A 25,363-nucleotide genomic window follows, 5' to 3' on the forward strand; every position below is an offset into this window, starting at 1 on the left:
GGCAATGGGATGTGGAGCCTCCAACTTCTTCGTCCAAGCAGCGGAAGGGGACTGAAGAGTGCTGAATGAAAGCCAAGCATGGGGACCACTGGGTCCCTGTCCTTCCGTCTTACAGCCGTGGGGGGCTTGGGGGCTACATCGCCACATCCCACCCCCTCCCTGCCTGTGATACAACAGCGGCCCCTGCCCTGACGATAAAATTATGAAAACAAATGTCAAAGCGGAAGCTTTGCCTCATTACTGCTTGCGCTGCCGTAATGAGTGTTTATTCCTGGCACCTGTGCTCTGGACAATTAAAAAACATAAATGAGATGAAATGAACTACAGAGGACAGAGTCTGCTGTGGAGCCAGCCCCACCAGCCCTCCTCCCGGGTGTGCTCTGGGCAGACGGAGGCACAGCAACCCGTCATTAAGCAGCCACCGGGAGGACTCGGGGTTGTGCAGACGAAGAACACATATTTCTCAGAGACCAGGGCCAGCACTTCCTCCTCCCCGCGTGAGCCTCCCTGCCCCACCGGCCACCCCTCCCCCACCTCGCAAACTCTTACTCTTCTTCAGCTCAAAGGTCAGCTCTCGCCGGAAGACTCCACGCTGTGGGATGATCACTCAGCAGCCCTGCGCCTGGCCCCCAGCGGTCCCTGCCCATATTTCTACTAGAACACGGGCGGGCGTTTTATCTGTCTGCCAATACCACTGCCTTCCGAGGGAAGGACCAGGTCTGTTTCGCACCTATATCCCCAACACCTTAACACAATGCCAAGGGTCTTCAAAAAATGCTCGTTAGGAGAGTGGATGGATGGGTGGAGTGGGGATGCATGCAAAAGTCTTTCCGTGTCTAAACTTTGAGGAGTGCAGCCCCTCCCCCCTCACCAGTCATGTGGTTTCCGGCTGTCCCCATTCATCTAATCAGAGGTAGACACCGGCTTCGTGGCTCCTTCCCTGTACCCGCAACCAGACCACCTCTCCCCCCACTCTCCTCCAGCCCTCACGGCGCACGGCAGGAGCTGATTCACATTCAAGTGTGATCCTGATGCCTTCTACTAGACCACTGACTCCTTAGAATAGGGACTGACCCGCTCAACTTGGAATCCCCCTGGGACGGGGCCTGGCACTTAGGCACGGTCTTGGCAAACCGCTGGTAAGGAATGGCAGGCGGGGCAACCACTGAGCAGCCCCCCGAGCTGAAAGTACACACGAGGGCAGAGTCGGCGGCCGGGCCCTCTCCCGTGGGACAGGGCTGTGTCTCCATCCCCCAACCTGGGGAAAAGACAAGGACAGAGCACTCATCCAGGACCTCGACGGGAGACTCACCATGTTCATGACGGTGAGGATGAACCTCTGGGCGGCCTCTGCCCCATGGTACTGCACCATGTCAGCATCGGCCACCACCAGCGTCTCCACCGTGTGCTCGCTGGTCAGCTGGATGGCGTTCCTCCGCTCCCGCCAGTCCTGGGATGGCCTGCCCTTCCTTGGCTTCTTCTTTTCTAGAAAACGACAGAGACATCCATGCAGGCCTTGGCATTTTGAGTTCCAAAACCATACAGTGAAGCGGCCTCCTGCTGAGCCTCCCACAGAGAACGGTCAATCTCCAGGGGCCAGGAGAGCTGGACCTCCACCATCCCGGGGGGGGAGGGGGGGTGGATCCTGAGCTCACTTCCTACAGGGGGAGGTGAGGGGCAGAAGGGGGCTCACACCTGTCCACATCGCAGCTGAGGAGGCCAATGGGACTGAACATCAGGGAAGAGAAAACCTGCCCCATCAGAGGACAGCAGCCAGCCATGCAAAGTCAGCGGAGGGAAAGGAAGCCCAGGCCCACTGGGGAGAGATCGGAAAGCGCCTCAGGTTAATGGCAGAGACCCGGCAAGCTTTCTGAAAGGGCTAACCCCACTGTTGACAGCTGGGACCCGGGGAGGTTGGCACTCTGGCCACTGTTCTGACGGTCACGAATAAGGAGCCATAAACATTAATAACCAAAACAAAGCATTATTTCAAAGAAAAACAAAACAGCATCAGAAAAGAAAATCACCTGACACGCACATCCCGGCCAAGACGGGTCCTTTCGTCAACCCAGGGAAGGGTCATCGGTAATCCTCTGCTGACTCTTTAGATAAACTGATTCCCTATTAGATCTGATCGTTGTTATCAATTAGAGCCCAAATCAGAGTGTCTGGGCAACTCCAAGCTGCTAGGTGAGAGTGACGTAGGCTTTGCTGGTGAAAACCCCTCTGACCAACGCTAAAGGCTGATATGAATAGCATGCATTTTCAGGATCCAAATGTATGTAAATAGAAAGGCACTTCTTAAATTTGATAACTATTATTTCCATTTTGAGCACTAGACCCTAGAGAGATGACAGGTGTCATCTCTGCTACAATTTCCACACAGCAAACCCAGCCTTCATATTGCACAAACTGGCTTCATAGTGATCTCATCCTTCCAGAGCCAAAAAAGCACACTGTGAAACAGCCTGAGATATGGGTCATCATGAACAAACAAGAATACTCTGTACCATGTAATTTACAACTGTGAAAACCAAAAAGCAATCTAAGTATCCAACCGCAGAGAAAGCCAGCCATGGTAAAACGGTTTGCAGCGGGAAAGGCATGTTTGTGACGATTACTTAGCAACATAGAGAGAGGCAGAACTAAATCTGTATTTATAGTTAAATTGTGATTTTGCAAAGATTTAGCACACAAGTACCCTTGGGCCCCCAAAGGGAATAAATAAATAAGTAGACAGACAGATAACCAACCAACGTAGGTACAACGTAACTAAAACGTGAATGGTAGGGGATATGTGATCTTCGTTTTCCTTTTTTTCTCTGTATTTCCCAAGTGTATACAATGAACCAGAATTACTTTATTTAAAATAATGATGTTGAGTTTGAGAAAAACACAGATGTCACTTTTACACTCTCCACAACAATACAGAAGGCATGGGGGAGCTAGGTACGTTATCTGATGAGCTGCAGAAACGCAAGATGAAAAGCATGAATGTGTTGGTCCTGTCTCTCCTCGCCCAGAGCCAGGTCCACCTCCCATCAAGACTTCCGGGCCTCAGCAGTGGAGTGAGGGAAGAGTCCATGCTCAGACGAAAGGCCAGGTCTCCGATAGCGCTGCCTTACACATGGGCAGAACGAAGAGGCCGCTTGTCCAAGGTCTCTTTGTAAACCTATACCCACATTCAGCAACCCATTCATCTCTGACCACGAGGAAGGAGGCACAGGGGTGATCTCCACATTCTGGGCTCAGGGTGCTTGCTTGCCAGGTGCTCCCTGCCTGGATCAGGCTGACCTGGATTTTGTAACAAACCACCTTGCTCCCATTTCAACGCAGTGGAAGTGAAGGGCCACCCAAGTAAGCATTCTGTTGTCATGAGCACAACCACGTTCTCCCAGCCACGTGGTGCTGCAGGTCCAACTCCTAGTCTCATCTGCAGATCCCCGCCCCCACCCAGGTGGGCTGCTCAGCACTTACTTTTGCAAAGTGTCCTATGTTTTCAGGTTCTTGTGTGGAAAGAGCTATATTTTTGGCCAGGTCCAGAGGACACATTAGCAATCTGTCCCTGGAAGATGGTGAACTTGAACCATGTGAGCTGAGCAGTCTCTGAGAGAAGTAGCCCATCACTCCCAGACCAGATCAACATGCTGCACTGGGGGGCGCCTGGGTGGCTCAGTCGTTAAGCGTCTGCCTTTGGCTCAGGTCATGATCCCGGGCTCCTGGGATCGAGCTCCACATCAGACTCCCTGCTCTGAGGGGAGCCTGCTTCTCCCTCTCCCTCTGCCTCTACCCCTCCCTCTGCTCATGCTCACTTGCTCGCTCTCTCTCTCATAAATAAAATCTTTTAAAAAATACTGTACTGGGCATCATTCTTTAAGTACAAAGTAGGACTAATAAGACTTACCTCTCCCTCCCTGATGGACCACAGAGAGCTAATAAACAGGGTGTCCTACAGGGTGAAATGCTATGGGTTGACACGTGCCCAGAATACTAATAGGTAAAACACAATGGTCAGGAGCTCCGGGTTTTTGTGTTGTGTTTTTTTTTTAATTTTTTAATTTTTTTGCTCTGTGGTTTTTAAAGGATTTTCACTACAACTATCCCATGTAGTTCCCTTCATGGCCCCCAGCCCCTGGCCTAGCACATGGTGTGGCAGGAAATTCACTGGACAAATGCACCCATGGATGGATGGATGGATGGATGGATGGATGGATGGATGGATGGGTGGGTGGATGGGTGGATGGGTGGGTGAGTGAGTGAGTGAGTGAGTGAGTGAGTGAGTGGAATCCCTGTTTCCCACATCACAAAGCCGAAGTCAAGCACTAGGCAGTGGAGATTTCGGCCCTAGAACCCAAAGCTTCCCCCGCTCTGCTCTGACTCTCCCCACCTGCTCGGCCTGTGTGTGCCAACAGGCTCCTCGCTGCCCTCTGAGCGTCAAACCTAACAGTAGGAGGGCCGAAGAAAGCTCAGCAGGAAAGGGTTCTGGATTGAGCATCACGAAATCGATGCTGCTGCATCAACCTACCCAGGTGCAGGTCCTACCCAGGAAGATGGGGCACAGATTTCTGAGCAGCCCCCACTCACCATGCTCCTTCCGCTTGGAGGGTCTCTAGCTTGTTCCAGGCCCTCCAGCAGCTACGGGGTAATTATCCCTCCCAGCTGCCCGGGGCCCGTCGCAAGGCTGTCTGTACTCCCCTCGCTGAGCGTTGTTACTTGGGGCTGTCAGGCCAGAACCACGCTAGGCTGGCTGGTAACGCGCACCCTGGTGCTCTGTCCTGCCCCTGCACCCAAGGGAAGAGGCTGGAAGCCTTGATTCAAACCCCTGCGGCCAGATGGGTTTCAGGAATTCAGAATTTTTCAGATTTTGCAAGGCAATCCGATGGGCATGCCACATACCGAATACCACTTTCAAATGAGGTCTGGGGCAGCAAGCTGTTATCAAAAGGCACTACTATTTCTGCAGTGAAATGAATAAATGGGGGGTCAAGAAAGACCTCACGTCAGGGCAGGGCAGGCCTTCCACAAAATGAGTGTCAAAGGGCTTGGATTTGGTGGGGCGCTTGGGTAGCTTAGTGGGTTAAGCGTCTGCCTTCGGCTCAGGTCACGGTTAGGGCCCATCGGGCTCCCTGTCAGCGGGGAACCTGCTTCTCCCTCTGCCGCTCCCCCTGCTTGTGCTTACTCTCTGTCTACATAACAAATAAATAGAATCTTAAAAAAATAATCCTGGATTTGGAATTGCAGGTCAAGAGACCAAGGACCAACATTCCCTCTCTCAATGCCCCTGTCCTTCCTGGGGGTAGTGGCAGAGAGGAACAGGGGGGTGGAGGGAAGCTTGTTCCTCCCTGCTCCTCACTCTCATCAACCACCCCACCAGCAGCTCCATGCCCTCACCACTGATGGCTAGTCCTTCCCTATGGCGAGAACAGAACCGTAATACATTTTTACCTTTAATTCCACAAACTGCGTACGTACACTTTAACAGACAATATCTGTCAACACCAATATTCACAGATTATAAACATCTTGAAAAGTAAGAAGAAAAACACTAATTTCGGAATAACAAGGGTGCTGGATCCAGACCTCACCGGAGAAGTCAAAGTTCAGGCTGGGCAGGTGTGCAGCTGCCTGGAGGGCCCTCCACGCTGGGCTCCGGGGTCTGCTGTCTCCAGCCACTGTGGGAACAAGGGAGGCGGCCCTCACCCCACTGATGAGGACAGACCACAGCCGGTGGGGCTCCAGGCCCTCTCCTGCTGTTACAGACACCAGCAATCATTCCAAGTCCACCCTGTGGTCTCGTCTGCCAGCACATTGCTGGAGTTGGCGCTGACTTGGTAGATTTTCAATTTCCGGCTTCATATTATTTTTTCTTACATTTATTTTCCCTTTGCTCCAATTATCCATTAAAAAAAGAAAATTCAGGGGGCGCCTGGGTGGCTTAGTCAGTTAACCGTCTGCCTTCGGCTCAGGTCATGATCCCAGAGTCCCAGGATCGAGCCCCGCATCAGGCTCCCTGCTCAGCGGAGAGCCTGCTTCTCCCTCTGCCCCTCACCTCGCTCGTTTTTTTCTCTCTCTCTCTTTCTCAAATAAAAAAAAAAAAATCTTAAAAAAAAAGAAAATTCTATGTATTTATGTAAGATACCCCAAGTCTTTTTTAGAACAAGAGGGGAAAGAGAAAAACATGAAGAAAAAGGGCATTCTAAATGTGGTGCTTTTAGAATATTGACATTATTACTGATTCTAAGAATTTGGGGACTACTGAAAATGCTGAGCAAATACATAAGCTGTCATTTTTAGTTACAAGCTTTGCTCTTGGCAAACTAAAAAAAAAATCTCGGGTGTGAATTATCAAGCTCTGTATGAAACAGATATTTCTTTAGTTTAAAAATAAAGAGTCTTTAGGTATTTACCAGGGAGAAACAACACATGGATCACAAAATATTTGGTGTGAGAGTTCAACCGCTGGAAGAATTACTCTGTGATTCTACCCGTGGTCTTTTCCAGGGAAGACCTCAGGTCACCTTCGTGCCAAGAGAGAGGAAAAACAAGCCCGCACCAGCTGCAGAGGCAAGTTAGAGAGAAAACAAATACAGGACACGGCACTGGGCCCTTCAAGACCAAGGACAGAGGGCGCTTCAGGCCAAAAAATCCAAGACTGGTGCCAGCACTAGGAATTAGGTCCGGGGTGTCCAACATGCTTACAGAATTAAAGGAAAGATTCAGACTTAAACTTGCTGTCATTCAAGCCAGAAACATAAGCTTTCCCCACACACAGCACTCAAGGTCCAGATACAAGAACATCTGCACCTGGGCACAAGGGCACAGGGGACTGGGAAGACTCTAGAACCAGATATGCACCTAGCCGCCCTGACCTCCGCTTTTCCCCAGCTTTCTTGAGGACAGGGTAAAGGCAATCCTATCAAAAACCCTTGGTGCCAGCCGGCTATGTTGCAAAGAATTTACCTGTGGTCGGAGGAAGGCCACCTGTCCCTCATTCTCACCTTGAGGCACAGATTCAGTGATTTGTGCCCCATCCTATGAGACCTTTATAAAGCCTGGGGCGAGGAATCCCTTCCTGGGCTAGTAGAAGGATGCACACAGCAGGACAGCGAGGGAGGAGAGGGGAGGGAGGTCTGCAGCCTGAGAGCCACAGCGTTGATAACATGGATTCAAAACAGGGCTGTGGTTTGGGGCAGAGCAGAGGGTGTGCTCAGTTCCATCAGGAGCCAGGGTTCGGGTTGCTGAGCAAGCTGCAGACAACCCTCCAAGCCTCCTGTGACTGCCTTTAAAATCAGAATCATCATACCCGCCACCCAGGTTTGCAGCGATTAAGTGAAATGCTCACTGAACGCTTACTACATTCCCTGGAATGTTACGATTCTTCAATAAATGGCACCTTTCGTTATGATGAGGATTCCGACGGCGGTGGCAGTGGGCAAGGACCTAGTGGTTAAGGACATGGGTTTCAAGACAAAACAGCTGGATTCAAATCCTGGCTCCCAGACTGTCTTGTCTGACCTGGGATACCTCTCTTGCCCTCTTTTTGTCTCCGATGCCGCGTCAGTGAGGCAGAGAGAATCTGGGTTCCTCCCGCACCAGGCTGCTGTCGAGATCCCAGGTGCAAGCCCTCAGCAGAGCGCCTGGCTCACAGTGCTCAATAAAGCGTGGCTTGACTACTGTCGTCCTTCCCGGAGACGGGACACGAGAGGGGCCTGTGGAGGCTGCAGCGAGGGTGTCCCTCTTGGCTGGGTGACCCAGGCAGGTCCCCTAAGTCTCCCTCTCAACTCTGGGGAGGAGGAAATGAGGGAGCCACGGGGAGCTCAGAAGAGCCCGCGGCGAGAGCAGCAAGTGCTCAGTCCGTGTCTGCAAGCAGAGGAGGAGGTGGAGGCCGGCCCAGGCTCACCACCCAGGAACACGACTGCCCACAGAGAAACCTTGTCAAACAATAAGAGAGTCCTCCAACCAACCCATAATTTGGGTGCAGAAGATGTTGTTTTTTAAGGTAAGATTCCCCCAAGGAATCCCTTTTGGTTAGAACATTCATTTTCACACATTATTCCTATGGACACAAACAGCCCCTGGGCTGTCCAAGGATACTCTTTGGAGGATCGCTTCCAGGGCGCGGTTATTTCATCTGAAGACTTTCTGGATGAAAGGCACCAGCCGCGTAGGAGCACTAGGGACAGATAAAGTCACACCTGCCACGCCAGCATGTAAGGAACACGGTCTCTGTGGAAGGTAGCTGTGTGCTCCCCTTGTCTGCAGTTAAGGTCCCAGTCACAGCCTCCAGGAGCTAGGCTAGCACTCCTCGTGAGGGACTGACGTGTGTGGAACAGCGTGTCCACTGCAAAGGGCATTTGGGGCCTTTTGGTGGAGCCACCACCCCACAAGGTGACCTCCTCCGGGGTGGGACAGGGACAGATCTGGACATGCCGGCTCAGTGCGAAATGCATCCCCTTGCATGGTTCTTTGAGGGGTGATAGGTGAGCTTCCTAGCTCTGAGCTGCAAATCTGCTCCTGCAAACTAGGTCAAAGGTGGAATCTATGAAAACGGCAACCTCTGGTGAAATCAGATCCAGCTCGAGCAGATGGAGCACTGCATGGGGGACACAAGGACAGAGGGCGAGAAAGACTTCAAGCACCCTCATGATTTTCCTCGGAGCGTAAGAGATTGAAGGTGACTCACCCCCAAAATAGACTGAAATTAAATGAGAACTAACCAGAGAAAAGAAAAAAAAATGCAAATATACTGACAGAGAAGGTCCCCATGGAGGCTCTGGTGATAAAAATCCCACAGGCACTTGGCTCTGCTGGCCACACTGTGGGAGTCCCCTCCCCGCGGCCAGAGTCACAGACTGTCATCATGCAAACCTCCAGAGGCACAAAGAAATTTGTCAAATTATCTAGCTCTGGGCCACCAACCCACTTGACTGGGATTCCAGGGATGACGGCCTAACCCATCCGTTCTGCCTTAGAGTTTGGTTCTGACTTTCCTGAAAACATTTTTTTTTTTTTAAAGATAAACATCCTTGCTTGTCAGTTTTCTCACTCTCCTCCGACGGGTGGGAGGACACCATTCCTCAGGGAAAGGCAATTATTTACCTCACACCGGCCTCTAAAATAAAAAATACCAAAAAGACTTTTCATGGGGGCCTCTCAGTGATGCACAAGGCAGCATTTTTGACACATGTTTTATAGCAAATGTGATCATGAATTCTGTTTCCTTGTATCTGATAGGAACCTTCTCTCACACCGAAGAGCCTAAAATTAAACACGCAACAAAAGGAATTCCGGAAAAATTCCACCGTGTGTTCCAAGTCGGCAACCTTGGATGGTCTCTCCGTGCAGGGAGGGCCCGGCAGCCAACAAAACATGGGGAGGGCATGAGTGGGGCAGCCGAACTAAGAAGGGAGAATGGCAAGTGGCCTGAGTTAGAAAGGACAAGTGAGGTCACAGATGGTGACAGAGGCTTCTGGAATAAGAGGGGAGCTGTTTGGCAGGCAGGATTTGCCTCATGGCACAAGCCCCAAGAGGGGCCTCCCAGCACCCCACCCCAGGCGCTGAGGGTTTGTGGGTCCACCAGCGTAGGCTGCCTGGGCTACCATGCAGGACATGTGAACAGTTTTGTTTTGTTTTTCTTTTCTGTGCCTGCCACCTCAAAAACTAATTCAAATCTGGCAAACAAAAGTAACGATGGGACTAACAGAACCTCTCAGACCAGATCAAGCAGAAGACTGGAACTCTGGGGTCCACAGAGAGTGCCTGGGAGCCCCTCCATGGCCTGTTGCTGGTGGGAGATCCAGTTGGCCAACCTCGAGGGGCTTGGAGTGCCCCCCAAGTCCCCTGCTCACCTCCAAACTCCACAGCTATTAACATCCACTTTACAGTCTAACGTGGGTCTGGGCTTGCCTGCTGGACCTGACTGTGAGCTCAGAGACCCAAACATCATCCTCTGGACCTGCCACAGCCCCTACCTAGCGCTGCCCGGAACACAGTAGAAATTCAAGAATTATACTTAGTTGAATGAATTTTTTTTTAAAACTCTTTGAAATTCCTCATTAATGTCAAGATGAATTTTGAGGGAACTTCACATAAATGTTCTAGAATTACATTCTCATGAGGTGCTTCCTCCACCTAAGGAGGAGGTAGCAAATCTGGTCATGAGAGGCCCACAGCTCTGCCATCTGACAGAGCCGGTTAGAATCTGCCCATCAGGTGGCGCCTGGGTGGCTCAGTTGTTAAGCGTCTGCCTTCAGCTCAGGTCATGATCCCAGGGTCCTGGGATCGAGCCCCGCATCGGGCTCTCCACTCAGCGGGAAGCCTGCTTCTCCCTCTCCCGCTCCCCCTGCTTGTGTTCTCTCTCTCTCTGTGTCTCTCTCTGTCAAATAAATAAACAAAATCTTTAAAAATTAAAAAATTAAAAAAAAAAAGTATCTGCCCATTGGTTCACAATTAGGGTCTAAAGACTCATTTTTAAACCTTGCCTGATCCCAGAAACAAACTGGGAACTTGGACGCCTTCCTGCGCTCTAGAGGGTCTAGCTGCTCATATTCTCCATCAACTAGCACGTCTCGTCTAGACACTCACCAACCCACTTGTTGCCTTTGATATTTCCTGCTGAGCAGCAATGTCTCTAAGACCATCCTCAACCAGGCAACAATAAGTTAAAATAATATAGAAACAACAGTTTCAAGTAAAGTGAGGGAGGAGCTTGTCACTCCTGCTCGACATCCCAATGCAACCTCCCAACATTCCAGAGGGAGGGATATTGTAATCCCAAACGTGATAGTACATAAGACATGACTATATGTGAAATCAGCTGTTGAAACCATGAAACATTCATAACATTTCACATAGGCTAGAATGCTTCACATGACCCTCCTCCTTCACATAGCACATAGCACAAATGCTTCTCATGAAAGCCTGGAAAACAGAGTGAGTCTGTCTCCTCGGGGGAGACACCCAGTGCTGCTGGGAGCAGGCTTTCCACACACAGACCCTCCCCACCGCACCAACTCTTTCGCAGGACACGGAGGCCACCGCGGCCACAGCACGAGAAATGGTAAGATGTATGGTTTCAACTGTATGTCCAAGAGCCCTGCTGTCCTAAAAGAAGCAGCCCCAAATACCCTCAGGCTGGGAATTGGGAACTCTAGATATTCAACTGGGCCTGACCCGGATGTCCTCAAAGGAGCCAGTTAACAGAAAGGTCTCTGTTTCCCATGCACCCGGAATTTGTCTTTGGTCTCTCAGCTCCTCTTCTGCTCTCTGCTCTGGAGCTGGGAGTCTGCAAACTACATTTCCCAGACGCCCTTGCTAGCTGGCTTTCTGTTCAGCTCTGCCAACAGGGGGCGCTAGAGGGAGACCAGAGGGGGACCAGAGGGAGACCAGAGGAGGCAAAGGGGCTCCTGGTGTTTTCAGCTCAGGATGGCACTGTTCCAGCAGGATTACTGGACAATAGGGCTCCAGCCTAGCTCCCCTACCCCCCTCAGAGGTACATCCATAGGGCCACCAGCTTGGCTAAACGCGTTGGTGGTCTGACGCCCCCTCAGACCCTTGCCCCAAGCTCTTTGGTCCCAGCCCTCAGGTGACAGCTGTTTCCTGGGTCCCCCAAGGTCCCCCTTCTGCTCATTCAGACTTGGTCACTGATATAACCAATCCCATGGGAAATCCCTCTGTTGGAAACACCTGGCATGGTTTCCATTTTCTTGACTAGACGCAAATGGGTAGAGCCTAAAATGAGAGGGTCGGTCCTTAAACTACTTTCTGGATTTCATTCGAGCTTCAAGGATTCTTCCCCGTTCTGGACCTAAGGATTTATTTTTCGCCATGGGAGTCCTGGATGTGCATTTCCACACTGCCATAAACAGGAATGTTGCCCTACATTCGGAGTCACCATTTAACAAAAACCAATCACTAGGGGGCTCCAGGGAAGAAGTACAAACGTCCACACGTGCACATGCCATAGATCTCTCCAAGGACCTATCACAGCCACATCCCAGGACCTGGGGACAGTGCCGCACAGACTCTCAGTCAACGTGGGCGAAAGCGCTGGAGGAGGAACCGTGAACAACCAGAGAGCCAGCAGTGGGTTTTTAGGTGTAGCTTCTGCAGTTTGCACCCACAGACTTATCCACACCGTGCTTTGCAATAAAATCATCAGGTTCTCCAAAATGACTTTCTCATCCCTTTTTGTTTCGTCAACCAAAGCAAAAAGGGTCTGTTTCTAGAAAAGCGATCTTTTCCAACTGGAAATGATGGTTCCACGTGTGCAGAAGAGCTCCCAGCCAGGTGAACTTTTCGGCAGCTGCAGAAATCCAACATCCTTGAAAAATAATGGCCTTCCCGCTCTTTTTTTTTTTTCAAATAGGAAAAAAATAACTTTTACTCTCCAAGTATGAATTCTTTAAATAACTTCCCCCAAGGCCAAGTCATTTCATAAAAGGCACTTTTTTTTTTTTTTTCATGTAAATTCCTTACAAAGAAAGGTGGAAAATAAGAGTTGTGGTTTTTTTGGTTTTGGGGGGTTATTATATTTTACCTTTTCATGGTGAAGATCCCAAATGAAGAACTGATCAACCTTGGGATCTGAAATCAGTCCCTCCACCAGGCAGGAGGTATGATCCACATCCTGGCCCTGGGACACAGCAGGGCCAGGGGCAGGAAACATGCGCTAGCCCCACTGGACCTTTCCGCCCATGGTCAGAGTCATGTAAGTACCCAGCAGGAAAGCACCGCTGCCTACAGGTAAGGTCAAAAGGTATTTATTCTGCCAATAGATGCTTATTGGGAACCTACTGGGTGCTAAGCCCTGCCACCATGTAGGTGACCCTCCTCTAGAAGGAACAGATGTAAACCAAATGCACAAATATATAAAAATTTATAAATGTAACACATGCTTGTAAGAAAGAACAGCTCAGGCTTTGATAGAATATAAAGGAGGGGGTTCAATTTAAACTAAGTTCCATGGGGAAGTGACACGTAGGACAAGATCAGAAGGACAGGAGTTAACTGGGGGTGGGGAGAGAGAAGCTGGGAGCAGGCTAGGCAGTGGGAACAGCATGTGCACAGGCCCTGGGGACAGAAGGAAGCATGGCATGTTCTAGAAACTGCAGGGCCCCGAGACATAAAGAGTGTGATTGGCAAAGAGGCTAGAGCAATAGGCAGGGGCAAGGATGCAGGGTCACGTGGCACATGTTTGGGGTTTTCTTCTTCACCCCAGGAGCACTGGGAAGCGCTGAATGCATCACCCTGGCTGCTGTGGGTAGAACAGATTCCAGGGGCCACCATGGAAGGTGAATGACCAGGACAGGAGCTCAGGTAAACAGTCCACACACCTGGACACGGGGGCAAACTGCAGGGAAAAAAAGAACCAAACACATTCAGGAGACTGACTTAGACGGTGATGCCAACACTACTGGGGATATTTGCGTGAGTAAGAAAGAAGGGCCACCAAAGATCATTCCTGCTTTGAATGGTTGTGCTAATCATGGAGTTAGGGACCACTGGTTCAGGGCCAGGTGTTTAAAAAAAAAAAAAAAAAGAAAGCACTGTGGGTTTTAGGCTAGTTGAGTTTCAGGTGTTCTTGAAGCACCCGAGTGGAGAGGTCAAGTTGGCTGTTGGATGTGCAAACTTGGAGTTTAACAGCAAGGGGAGAGCAGAGAGCAGCACTTAGGCATCAGTGGTCCCAGACCAATCCCTCAGGGACCTCAAAACTGTAGGACTGGCTGGAAGAGAGGGGACCAACAACACAGCAGGGGGCAAAAGTAGGGGGTGGGGAGCACATGAAGTGCAGGGAGAGCAGAGCATGGAGTCACGGGAGCCAAGAAAATAAAGTCTCAGGAGGGAGGGCTGCTCAGCATCCCCGACACAGGAGAGAACCAGGTCAAGGGGAACTGGATCCAACAAAAGGGGGTCTTGGTGAGAGCTCCACTGGGGGAAGATGGGGGAAGGGGAGCTGAAGCCAGACCAGGGAGGGGTGAAGGAGAGGTGAGGAAAATGGGGCAGATGTTGGAAAGGTTGGGGAGCAGAGAAACAGGGACACCGCTGTAATTTCCTAGCACAGAGGGACCATTTCCCTGAGATGGCAAAAACTTGCACATTTCTACCCCTCTTTCCCTCTCATCGTGTCCACGAACGGGAGTCCACAGACTCCCAACCAGGAAGAACAAGGCTTCTAATATGCCCACCTTCCACCAACTGAGAAAAGACAACCCCCATTCAACAGGCACTAGCCCAGCCCCAGATCTGTAGCTGGCCCTGTGCTGGGTGCCCCCCTCGAGGGAGAGAGAGAAGTACATAAAACTTAACAGTCCTATAAACACCCCAAGAATGAAAGAACCATCCAGGAAACAGCACAGAACTCTTAGGGAAAGCTCGCTCTGGATTGGAAGAAGGGGAGGAAAAGCATATTCGCTGAATCAGGAAAGGACACAGCTGCATCACCATGAGAAAAGCAGCAGGGAAGAGGGAATATAATGGTTAGCATCATCTAGGAAGAGATGCTGGGTCTATTCCAAGCAGAATGCATTAGGCTGGCCGACACAGGGTACCCTGAGGGTAAGGCAGAATGCTGCCATTTCTCATTCACTTTACATCCACCGGAAACCTTGTCTCAACCCCTACCAAGCATTCAGTGTACGTGTAAAATATACTGTATTCATCTGCTAGGGTTGCCCTTACCAAGTACCACAGACTGGGTGGCGCAAACAATAGACATCGATTTCTTCACCCTTCTGAAAGTTGGGGGTCTAAGACAGAGGTGTCAGCAGGGTGGATTTCTCTGGAGGTTTCTCTCCTTGGCTTGCAGTTGGCCATCCTGTCCCTGTGTCTTCTCAGGTCTCCCCCCCACCAACCAAAACCTACCCCCGTACCCATCTGTGTCCCGATTTCCTCTTGTTACAAGGACACCAATCATATTGGATTAGGGCCCACACTAATGACCTCATTCTAACTTAATCTCTTCTTTAAAGACCCTCTTTCCAAATACAGTCATGTATTTGTGTGCGGGAGATTAGGATGTCACCATATGCGGGGCAGGGAGACAATTCAGCCCATAACAAACAGACATCCATCTTCTTTCCTGCCTTAGGAAGTGTGCACTGGCCACGTCACCTTTGCATGAGCTGGTGTGTGTATAACCCTATGGCCAGGCCGGTGGGGCAGTTCCTGTAAAGGCACATGATCCTTGCAGGGGTCCATCAAGATGCATTTGGCAAATGTGAAAAATCGTTTTATGCAAGTGCTTGGCGTGATCATGTGCTTTAAGTCTTGATGGAAGTGTATACACAGGCCTACGGGAGTCTGACGGCTTTATCTTCTAAACTGATAGAAGAGAAAAGAAAAAAAAAAAAGAACATTCCCCAAACACACAGCTTGGGGGAAGAAATTAATTAACGTGCTCATGTTTCAAACAGAGCAAGACAGGGCAAACAAAAGCCTGAAAAGAAATCGACTTGTCTTCTGCACCTGGAGTCCCCCCCTTCAGAATCCTGGGTATTGTTTCTTTTGACAGATGGTCTTTCATCTTTGACAAGGAAGTACAAGAAGCTTCAGATAGCTCAGAAATTCCTCCATCTTTGCAAGGAGGGCAGGCCACTCTATGGATTTGGAACTCAAACGCAAAACTAAAATAAAGCTAAAGGCTCCATCCTTCTACCCCTCCCCCAACACCCCTGTAGCACTCAGCACACCCTAGAGTGATCGGCTGGACATCTCCCCAAGCTTCTGGGCTTTGAGGGTGGAGGCTGCCCACCTCTGTCTCTCTATCCTGACGAGGGCACCTGGAACAGAGTCAGTCTTCAGCTGCTGTTTTTGGAATGTATACATGAATGAGAGAATGAAGTGAATGAACAATGAGCAAAGGATCAAACAATGCTTTTGCCCTCTTATTTTAGAGGCTTAGAAGAAAAAAAAATCTCCTTGGCCTTTGTAGGGCTCTTGGATGTCAGTTCTTCCAAATGTATTAAATTCCCACATATTTCCAGAGCAGTTTGCAGGGAGACATCATTCACTCCTCTACAGACCTCTTAAGTTTCACAGAAGCCCCAGATGGCTCCTAACACAGGGAGAAAGGGCTCAAAATACCCAACGTACAGGCCTAGAGGTGGGAAAACAAGTCCAAGTGCTCCTTTTCTGGCCTAGCACCAGCCACCAGACTATGCTTTTTTCCCAAGCAAAGAGCCCCCCTTCCCGAATGTCCAGGACATTCCAGGGCAAAAGCACCTGCCCTTCCTGCACATTCGCCTGAGCATGGCCGTGGTTCTCCGGGCACCAGGGTGACTCTTACTAATGGGGCTCCTCCTCCCAACCTTCCAATGCACCTAGCAGGTCACCAAGAGGTGAGCTGTTCCCTTGCGCCCAGGTCAGCCATTTCTTGGACTTCCACATGCAAAGTAGCCTTGGGCTCCACCAGGGTGAGCAAACCAGCCAAGCCATGGAGGGGGTGGAAACTCTATTAGGCCAACTTACAAATTCACTAGAACAGCCTCCTCTGTTGTCCTACGGCTTCCTCTAAAAGCCAAGGAGGCCCCCACATTATCACACTGGCCTTCATGAAGCATCGCATCTCTTTCCCACATTCTGGCCTCTGAACATGTTCTAACTCCAGCTAACTGACCGTCATGTGACTAACTTTATGTACAACTCAAATGCCACTTCCTCAACAAGGCTTTCCTTGGACCCCTTAATCTAAGTCACTACAGCACATTTTTATTTTCTTTGGACCACTTACCAAAGCTGGTAATTATTTAATTGTTCTGTGTTTAATATTAGTCTCTTCCCGGGGCACCTGGATGGCTCAGTTGGTTAGGCGTCTAACTCTTGGTTTCAGCTCAGATCACGATCCCAGGGTCGTGAGATTGAGCCCCATGTCAGGCTCCGTGCTAGGCATGGATTTGGAATTCTCTTTCCCTTTCCCTCTCCTCTGCCCCTCCCCAACCCCCCATATTATATATATATACATATAAATCTCTTTTTCCCTAAACAGGAAGCTCAATGAGAACAGTAACTATGCCAGTTTATTCATCACTGATAACCTAATGCTCAGCACATAGTTGCTGTTCAACAAATAGTGTTACAATAAGCAATTGAAAGAGCAAATGAGTAGTGTGGCAGGATACAAAATCAAAGCACAGAAATCAGTTGCTTTCTTATTACACTAACAATGTAACTGTATAAAGAGAAATTAGAGAATCAATTCCATTTACAATAGCACCAAAAACCGTAAGACACCTCAGAATAAACCTAACCAAAGAGGTTAAGGATCTATACCCTGGGAACTACAGAACACTCATGAAAGAAATTGAAGAGGACACAAAAAGATGGAAAAACACTCCATGCTCATGGATCGGAAGAATAAACATTGTTAAAATGTCTATGCTACCCAGAGCAATCTATACTTTCAACGCCATCCCGATCAAAATACCAACTGCATTTTTCAGAGTGCTGGAACTAACAATCCTAAAATTTGTATGGAATCAGAAAAGACCCCGAATCACCAAGGAAATGTTGAAAAAGAAAAACAAAGCTGGGGGCATGACGTTGCCCGATTTCAAGCTATATTACAAAGCTGTGATCACCAAGACAGCATGGTACTGGCACAAAAACAGACATACAGACCAATGGAACAGAATAGAGAACCTAGATATGGAACCTCAACTCTATGGTCAAATAATCTTTGACAAAGCAGGAAAAAATATGCAATGGAAAAAAGACAGTCTCTTCAATAAATGGTGCTGGGAAAATTGGACAGCTATATACAGAACAATGAAACTCGACCATTCTCTAACACCATACACGAAGACAAGCTCAAAATGGATGAAAGACCTCAATGTGAGACAGGAATCCATCAAAATCCTGGAGGAGAACATAGGCAGTAACCTCTTCGACATCGGCCACAGCAACTTCTTTCAAGACACGTCTCCAAAGGCAAGGGAAACAAAAGCGAAAATGAACTTTTGGGATTTCATCAAGATAAAAAGCTTCTGCACAGCAAAGGAAACAGTCAACAAAACAAAGAGGCAACCCATGGAATGGGAGAAAATTTTTGCAAATGACACTACAAAGGGCTGATATCCAAGATCTATAAAGAACTTCTCTAACTCAACACCCAAAACACAAATAATCAAGTCAAAAAATGGGCAGAAGACATGAACAGACACTTCTCTGAAGAAGACATACAAATGGCTAACAGACACATGAAAAAATGTTCATCATCATTAGCCATCAGGGAAATTCAAATCAAAACCACATCGAGATACCACCTTACACCAGTTAGAAGGGCAAAAATGGACAGGGCAAGAAACAACAAATGCTGGAGAGGTTGTGGAGAAAGGGGAACCCTCTTACACTGTTGGTGGGAATGCAAGTTGGTACAGCCACTTTGGAAAACAGTGTGGAGGTTCCTCAAAAATTAAAAACAGAGCTACCCTATGACCCAGCAATTGCGCTACTGGGTATTTACCCCAAAGACACAGATGTAGTGAAAAGAAGGGCCATATGCACCCCAGTGTTCATAGCAGCAATGTCCGCAATAGCCAAACTGTGGAAAGAGCCAAGATGCCCTTCAATAGACAAATGGATAAACAAGATGTGGTCCATATATACAATGGAATATTACTCAGCCATCAGAAAGGATGAATACCCAACTTTTGCATCAACATGGATGGGACTGGAGGAGATTATGCTAAGTGAAATAAGTCAAGCAGAGAAAGTCAATTATCATATGGTTTCACTTATTTGTGGAACATAAGGAATAGCATGGAGGACATTAGAAGGAAGGGAAAAATGAAGGGGGGGAAATCGGAGGGGGAGATGAACAATGAGAGACTATGGACTCTGAGAAACAAACTGAGGGTTTTAGAGAGGAGGGGGCTGGGGGGGATGGGTTAGCCCAGTGATGGGTATTAAGGAGGGCACGTACTGCATGGAGCACTGGGTGTTATATGCAAACAATGAATCATGGAACACTACATCAAAAACTAATGATGTACTGTATGGTGACTAACATAAGATAATAAAAAGAAAATGAAAGACCAAATGAAAGAATATTACACGTTTGTACTACTATGGCAAATGTTCTCTCAATTTTATCACCTTTTACTTGTGTTCGATATTTAAATCTTTACCCATGCTTTTAAAGTAATTTCTTAGGTATTGTTTCTGAGTCTTTGTCATTGAATAGAGGATTTTAATGCCTTGATATTTATTGTAAATATGAATAATGTTTGAACTATCACAATTTTAGTTCCTTTTCTCCCTATATTTTCCTATGTGAACTATATTTCATTAAGTTTATCATCTCTAGTATTAAGGATGCAATTCTACTAGTAAGTTATCTTTACAATCTTGAGAAACATTCTTTATATAGCTTTCTGATTATCAATGTCACATAGAATTTTGGCTTTCCCTTTTGTACAAATAATATAGTCTCTTTTTTTCCTCCCATATTCCTTCCATTTCTCAGATCTGTAAATATTTCTTAAACTTGAGGTACAGATTATTATTAAAGTATTATACTTTATATTTTATATCTTCTCTTAATTTTTTTTTTTTAAAGATTTTATTTATTTATTTGAGAGAGAGAGAATGAGACAGAGTGAGTACATGAGAGGGGGGGAGGGTCAGAGGGAGAAGCAGACTCCCTGCCGAGCAGGGAGCCCGATGCGGGACTCGATCCAGGGACTCCAGGATCATGACCTGAGCCGAAGGCAGTCGCTTAACCAACTGAGCCACCCAGGCGCCCTTCTCTTAATTTTTATAACAGCTTTGTTGAGATATAATTCGCTACCATAAAATTCACCCATTTTGAGTATACAATTCAATGGTTTTACAATCATCACCACAATAATAGAACATTTTCATTACCCAAATGAAACTACATATCCTTTAGCAATCTCTCCCCATTTCTGCCTTCCCTAACCCCAGACCCAGGAAACCACTAATCTACCTCCTGTCTCCATAGACTTGTCTATTCTAAACATTCCATATAGACAGAGTCCTATGATATGTGGTCCTTTGTCTGGTTTCTTTCACTTATGATAATGTTTTCAAGGTTCATCCATATTGTACCATGTACCAGTACTTCATTTCTTTTTATTGCTAAATAAGATTCCATTGTATGAATGTACCACATTTTATTTATCCATCCAGTTGACAGACATTTGGGTTGTTTCTACTTTTTGGCTATTGTGAATAATGCTGCTATGAACGTTCATGTAGGAGTTTTTATGTGGACAAATGTCTTCATTTCTCTTGGGTCTATATGTAGGAGTGGAATTGCTAGATCATATGGTAACTCTATGCTTAAACTTTTGAGGAACTGCCAGGCTGTTTTCCAAAGCAGCTGCACTATTTTACATCCCTAGCAATAGTGTATGAAGGTTCTGGTTTCTCTACGTTCCTACCAACACTTACTATTGTCCATCTTTTTATTATAATCATGCACATGAGTGTGAATGGTATCTCACTGTGGTTTTAATTTGCATGTTCCTGATGTCCAATGATGCTGAGCATATTTTTATGTGCTCATTGAACATCTGTATATCTTCTTCGGAGAACTGTATATTCCAGTCCTTTCCCCATTTTTAAATTGAGTTTTCTTTTTTATAATTGAGTTACAGAATATATTCCAAATACAAGTCCCTTATCAGATATAAGATTTGGAGAAACGTTCTTCTATCATGTGAGTTGTCTTTGCACTTTCTTGATGATGTCCTTTGAAGCACAAAAATTTAGGGGGCACCTGGGTGGCTCAGTCAGTTAAGCATCTGTCTTCAGCTCAGGTCACATTCCTGGAGCCCTGGGATCAAGCCCTGCACTGGGCTCCCTGTTCCATGGGGAGTTTGCTTCTCCCTCTGCCCCTCCCCCTGCTCATGCTCTCTCTCTCTCTCTCTCAAATAAAATCTTTAAAGAAAAATGAAGCACAAAATTTTTATTTATGAAGAAGTCCAAGTTATCCATATTTTCTTTTGGTTGCCTATATTTTTTTGGTGGCATATCTCAGAAATCACTGCCTGATCCAAGGTGACAAAAATGTATACCTATATTTTATTCTAAAAGTGTGATAGTATTCGCTCTCTTGTTTAGGTCTTTGATTTCCCCTTGATTTTTCAATTACTACATTTCATGTGCAACTATATTTGCATCAGTTAGTTAAGCTCGACTCTATCTTAAGCCAGTTTCAATTAGCAACATCAACTCTTTATATCATGACTTCCCTATGTCCAGTCTCTTAATTTTACTTCAGCACAGAATCACCTGCAATTGTATCTTAAGGAAATTCTTCCTGGAAGAAGGACAAGTGGGATGTACGGTTTCTAAACTCTTACCCTCAGTTGCCCTTACACTTGATCAACAACTTGTCTGAGTGTCACACTCTTAGGGCACAACCATCTCTCACCCCAATACCGCCATCTTGGCTCCACTGTCTTCTGGGATTTAGTATCTTAGACAACTGAGGCCTGCCAGATTTTTGTTTTTCTTGAATAACCTATTTTTTTTTTTAATTAGAGAGAGAAAGAGAGAGCAAGTGCGATCACCGTAGGGAGGGACAGAGGGAAAGAAAGAAAATCTTAGGCAGGCTCCACACTCAGTGTGGAGACCAACATGGAGCTCAGTCTCGTGACCTTGAGATCATGACCTGAGCCTACATCAAGAGTCTGATGCTTAACCGACTAAGCTACCCAGGCACCCCATTGAGTAACGTATTTTGTCTGCCTGAGGATAGTATAACCTTTATTGTGACTCCTGTAATTCACAAATTTTGCGAGGATAAATAATGCTGGGTCTGTGTATATTAATTTTGACTAGAACACAGAAAGACTTTTATCCTGTAAACCAAGCTGTTTTTGTTTTTGTTTTTGTTTTTAACCTTCCGGAAAGTCTTCATTCATTATAAATCTTTGATCAGTGCTCCCATTCTAACTTGGAGGGGAGGCACAGGATTTCTTCTCCAGAGACACTGAAATTGGGTTTCCATTTTCTACAACGCTTTTCTATCCCTTTCTTTCTCACTGCTTTCTTTCCTTTGCATCCCAAGGAAGCATCTCACATTTATTCTCTGCATCACTATTTCAAATGGGTGATATCATTTCTGCCCTGCACTGCCTCCTTCCTGGGTTTTAATTTTGCCATAGCAAACTTTAGCTTTATAAGCTTTCATTACCTCACCAGCTCTCTTTTATGTTCAGGCTATTATTTTTACATCTAATTCTGTGGTCCTTATGACTTTTCTTCTTAACAGCCCTATCTTTCTGCATCCCATTCAGGAACACTAGTTTTCTAAGATTTACTCTGGTCCCTGAAATAAATCCTTTCTGCCTGGCCAGCTCTGCCTATACCCACAGACAGGGGTACTACATGTTCTGAACTGACAGGACACTTCAACCTGGATCGACAGGCCTCCTTCTGTCCACAGGGCAAAGCTAGATGCAAAGTATCAGCACCACACCTCGTGCTGCAGGGCTGTCCTGGAGTTGGCCAGAGAATGGATATAAAACACCAGCTAATGCCAAAACGAGAAAGACAGCTGACTGGTTTCCTAAGTATCCCAAATCCTCTGAATGTCAGAGCCAAAGAAAAACAAGTGGAAGTGGGAAAATATTTTCTCTTGCCCTCCTTCAGACGGGCAAGGTGTGGCCCTTTGTCGATCCGGGCCCACCATCCTTTACAGTCAATGGAAGGTCCTCACTGATTTTAACAAGAAATTGCCTATTTCCTTCATTTTTCTAAAGGTGTTTTTGTTCTTTTCTATCTTCATACGGGTTTTCGTGGGAACGACTGCTTACGAGCTCCAGTGTTCAAGCCAAGGTCATGCTGCAAGCATGCTTTGTAATACCCTCATCAGCCAGAGGTTAATAAGAGAGCATTTCCACGGCCTCCTAATCTGAATGTGTCATCATATCCGAGGGGATTTATTTTAATCTGCTGCCACTGCAGATTATAACAAACTCATTCAGACTGTCCTAAGCTCTGTGGCGTAGTCTTTACAAGAGGCTCAAAAAGTCCTAAGCCCAATTCCTGGAAGAGAACACGGCCACATGACATTTCCAAATGCTGGCAATGTGCTGGAAGCTGAGATGCCCCAGGACCTTCTCGGGACATTCAGAGCAGACACATGTGCTCTTTTTTAATGGTAAACTGTTTGGCCCTATCTCTTAGAGACAGGGTAGCCTCTTCACTGCCTCCCTCCCTTGCCTCCATGTCCTTTTCATCCATATTTATTGCACAACCCTTCTGAGTCAGGCTCATAGCACTTCTGCTCTGATCCTGACACATCTGAGCCAACCATCCACCGCACAAGACAGGCTGGCACCAAGTGGTCCTAGGGCCATCCTCTCGCAAAAGGATGCCTCCCTCTATGAAGTACACAGTCATCTTCTGTCTGATGTGATTCCAGTTACTTGTATCCCTGGAAACCACACTGGTTTTCTCTTCCAGAAGCCTCTAAGAGCAGACCAACATAACGTCACCAGCCCAGCAAGCAATCTTCCGGGGCTGTATTCTGCCACCACGTAAGCCTGACCATTTCCAGCAGGCCTCTGCCCTGGGGTGACCACCCTGGGTCATCCATCAGCACAGCGGTCTGGGATTAGCTCCAGATCCGCCTTCCATCTGCAATCATGCCTGGCAGCATGTCCCTGGCAGAAGCCTTGGACAGGGCACAGCATCCGCCTGAGCTCACGGCTCGTGACCAGTCCCGCTGCAGGTCAACCTGTTCCCTGCCTGCGCGTCGCCCAAGACGAGGTGAAAGTCCGGCCAGGGAAATCCACAGGTCAGCTGCCACTGTCATGGCCGACCTGCTTCCCAGCTCTGGGAATGGCACCAAGGAGTCTTCTTTCTGGAATGCCCCCTTCCCCAGGCCAGTTATCCTGGTCAATAGGAGAAAAAGCCCACACTTCCTGTCACGCCCAACAGGGGGCCTCTCTCGCTCCGAGAAATCTTTAAGGAATATTAGATCATAGACTGTACTTCTAGAAGATCCACTTCAATGCTGCCTAAATTAAGTCATCACCTTCACTAGCACACTGCCACGGGCAAGCTAACCTCAGATTTATGATACGTAGAGTTCCTGACTAGAAGAGCCAATTTTATGACAGCATTGGTTCCCAACCTGGCCATTTTTCTCTCTCAGTCCATGAGCTGCTAGAAATAGCTACATGTGTCCCACTTCTAAGAAGAGAGTATGAGGAGCTCACTGGGGAAAACAATAAAAAAAAAAAAAGTGTGAGGATCTCTGGAAATTTTCTCAAGGGCACACAAGAAATGAAGAAACAGGGCACCTGGGTGGCTCAGTCGTTAAGCGTCTGCCTTCGGCTCAGGTCATGATCCCGGGGTCCTGGGATCGAGCCCCGCATAGGGCTCCCTGCTCCGCGGGGAGCCTGCTTCTCCTTCTCCCACTCCCCCTGCTTGTGTTCCCTCTTAGGCTGTGTCTCTCTCTGTCAAATAAATAAATAAATAAAATCTTTAAAAAAAAAAAAAAAAAGAAATGAAGAAACATTTATTCAAGAGCATCTACTATACCACAGTAGGAAGAACAAGAATCTGTGACATCTGAGCCACCACTCACTCCCTCCCATCTTAGCTCTGCTTGATGGAAGCTCCATTCCAGACAAGCGAGACCAAGAAGATGGGCTCTTCTTCTCCTTGGCCAATCAAGGGGTAGGGTACTTCACCAGGATGGGGCAGGCTACCAGCATTTCTCATCCCCTCCAAGTCCAACCAAAGAGTCTAATCTCCTAATGAGTGCATCCAAAAGATCGGGGAACCACTCAGAAGAAGGCGGCTCTATCCCAGAAAAATACTGGAGGCATCAATCACCTTCACATCAGCTTGCTCAGAAGGCATGTATTCCATGCCAGGAAAGGCAAGGTGAGAAGACCAAAAACTACCAACCCTGCTGACTGCCCGGAGTTGTGGCTCTGAGATTTTCCCCAGGGACAAAGGCAGTATGCTTTCCGCAGAAAAACTGGTGTTATTTGAAAGAGTGTAGGAAAGTTCAACTCTAAGGGCACTCTCCAGAAACAATGGAGATGTTAGTGGTAAGCAAATAGGAGGCTGAAAGCTCCTCTTAATTAAGAGCAATAAGCTAAATGATAGGCCAGCTAGTTCATCAGGGAAAACTGAGGGAAAAAAAAGACAGGTAAGGACAGCCCTCCTGGGCTTAGAACAAATCTCAAAGGCTTGCCACAAAAATGACCCCTAGCTGAACTTAGTTAGATCAAACTTGGAGCAATATATGTCCCAGGGCACTGTTGAAAATAATAGAGCAATCAGCCAGCAATTAATGAAGCCTACCAGCTGGGTGTGATATCAAATGAGGCAGACAGCTTAACAGAAAGATCAGGGAAAGAGCAAGTCAGGCAGC

At 47.5% G+C, this 25,363-nt stretch overlaps 1 protein-coding gene across 1 annotated transcript in view; it reads right to left on the reverse strand.

The window, feature by feature from the left end:
- The window catches only part of ADAMTS17 (ADAM metallopeptidase with thrombospondin type 1 motif 17), a 348,017-nt gene that overhangs the window by 284,792 nt on the left and 37,862 nt on the right, over positions 1–25,363 (reverse strand). The window contains exon 4 of the mRNA XM_032391277.1: positions 1,313–1,485. Within this exon, the coding sequence (XP_032247168.1) occupies positions 1,313–1,485 (173 nt within the window). The remainder of the gene's footprint in view (positions 1–1,312; positions 1,486–25,363) is intronic.

The sequence above is a fragment of the Phoca vitulina genome, unplaced genomic scaffold, assembly GCF_004348235.1.
Source record: "Phoca vitulina isolate PV1807 unplaced genomic scaffold, GSC_HSeal_1.0 scaffold61, whole genome shotgun sequence".
Taxonomy (NCBI): domain Eukaryota; kingdom Metazoa; phylum Chordata; class Mammalia; order Carnivora; family Phocidae; genus Phoca; species Phoca vitulina.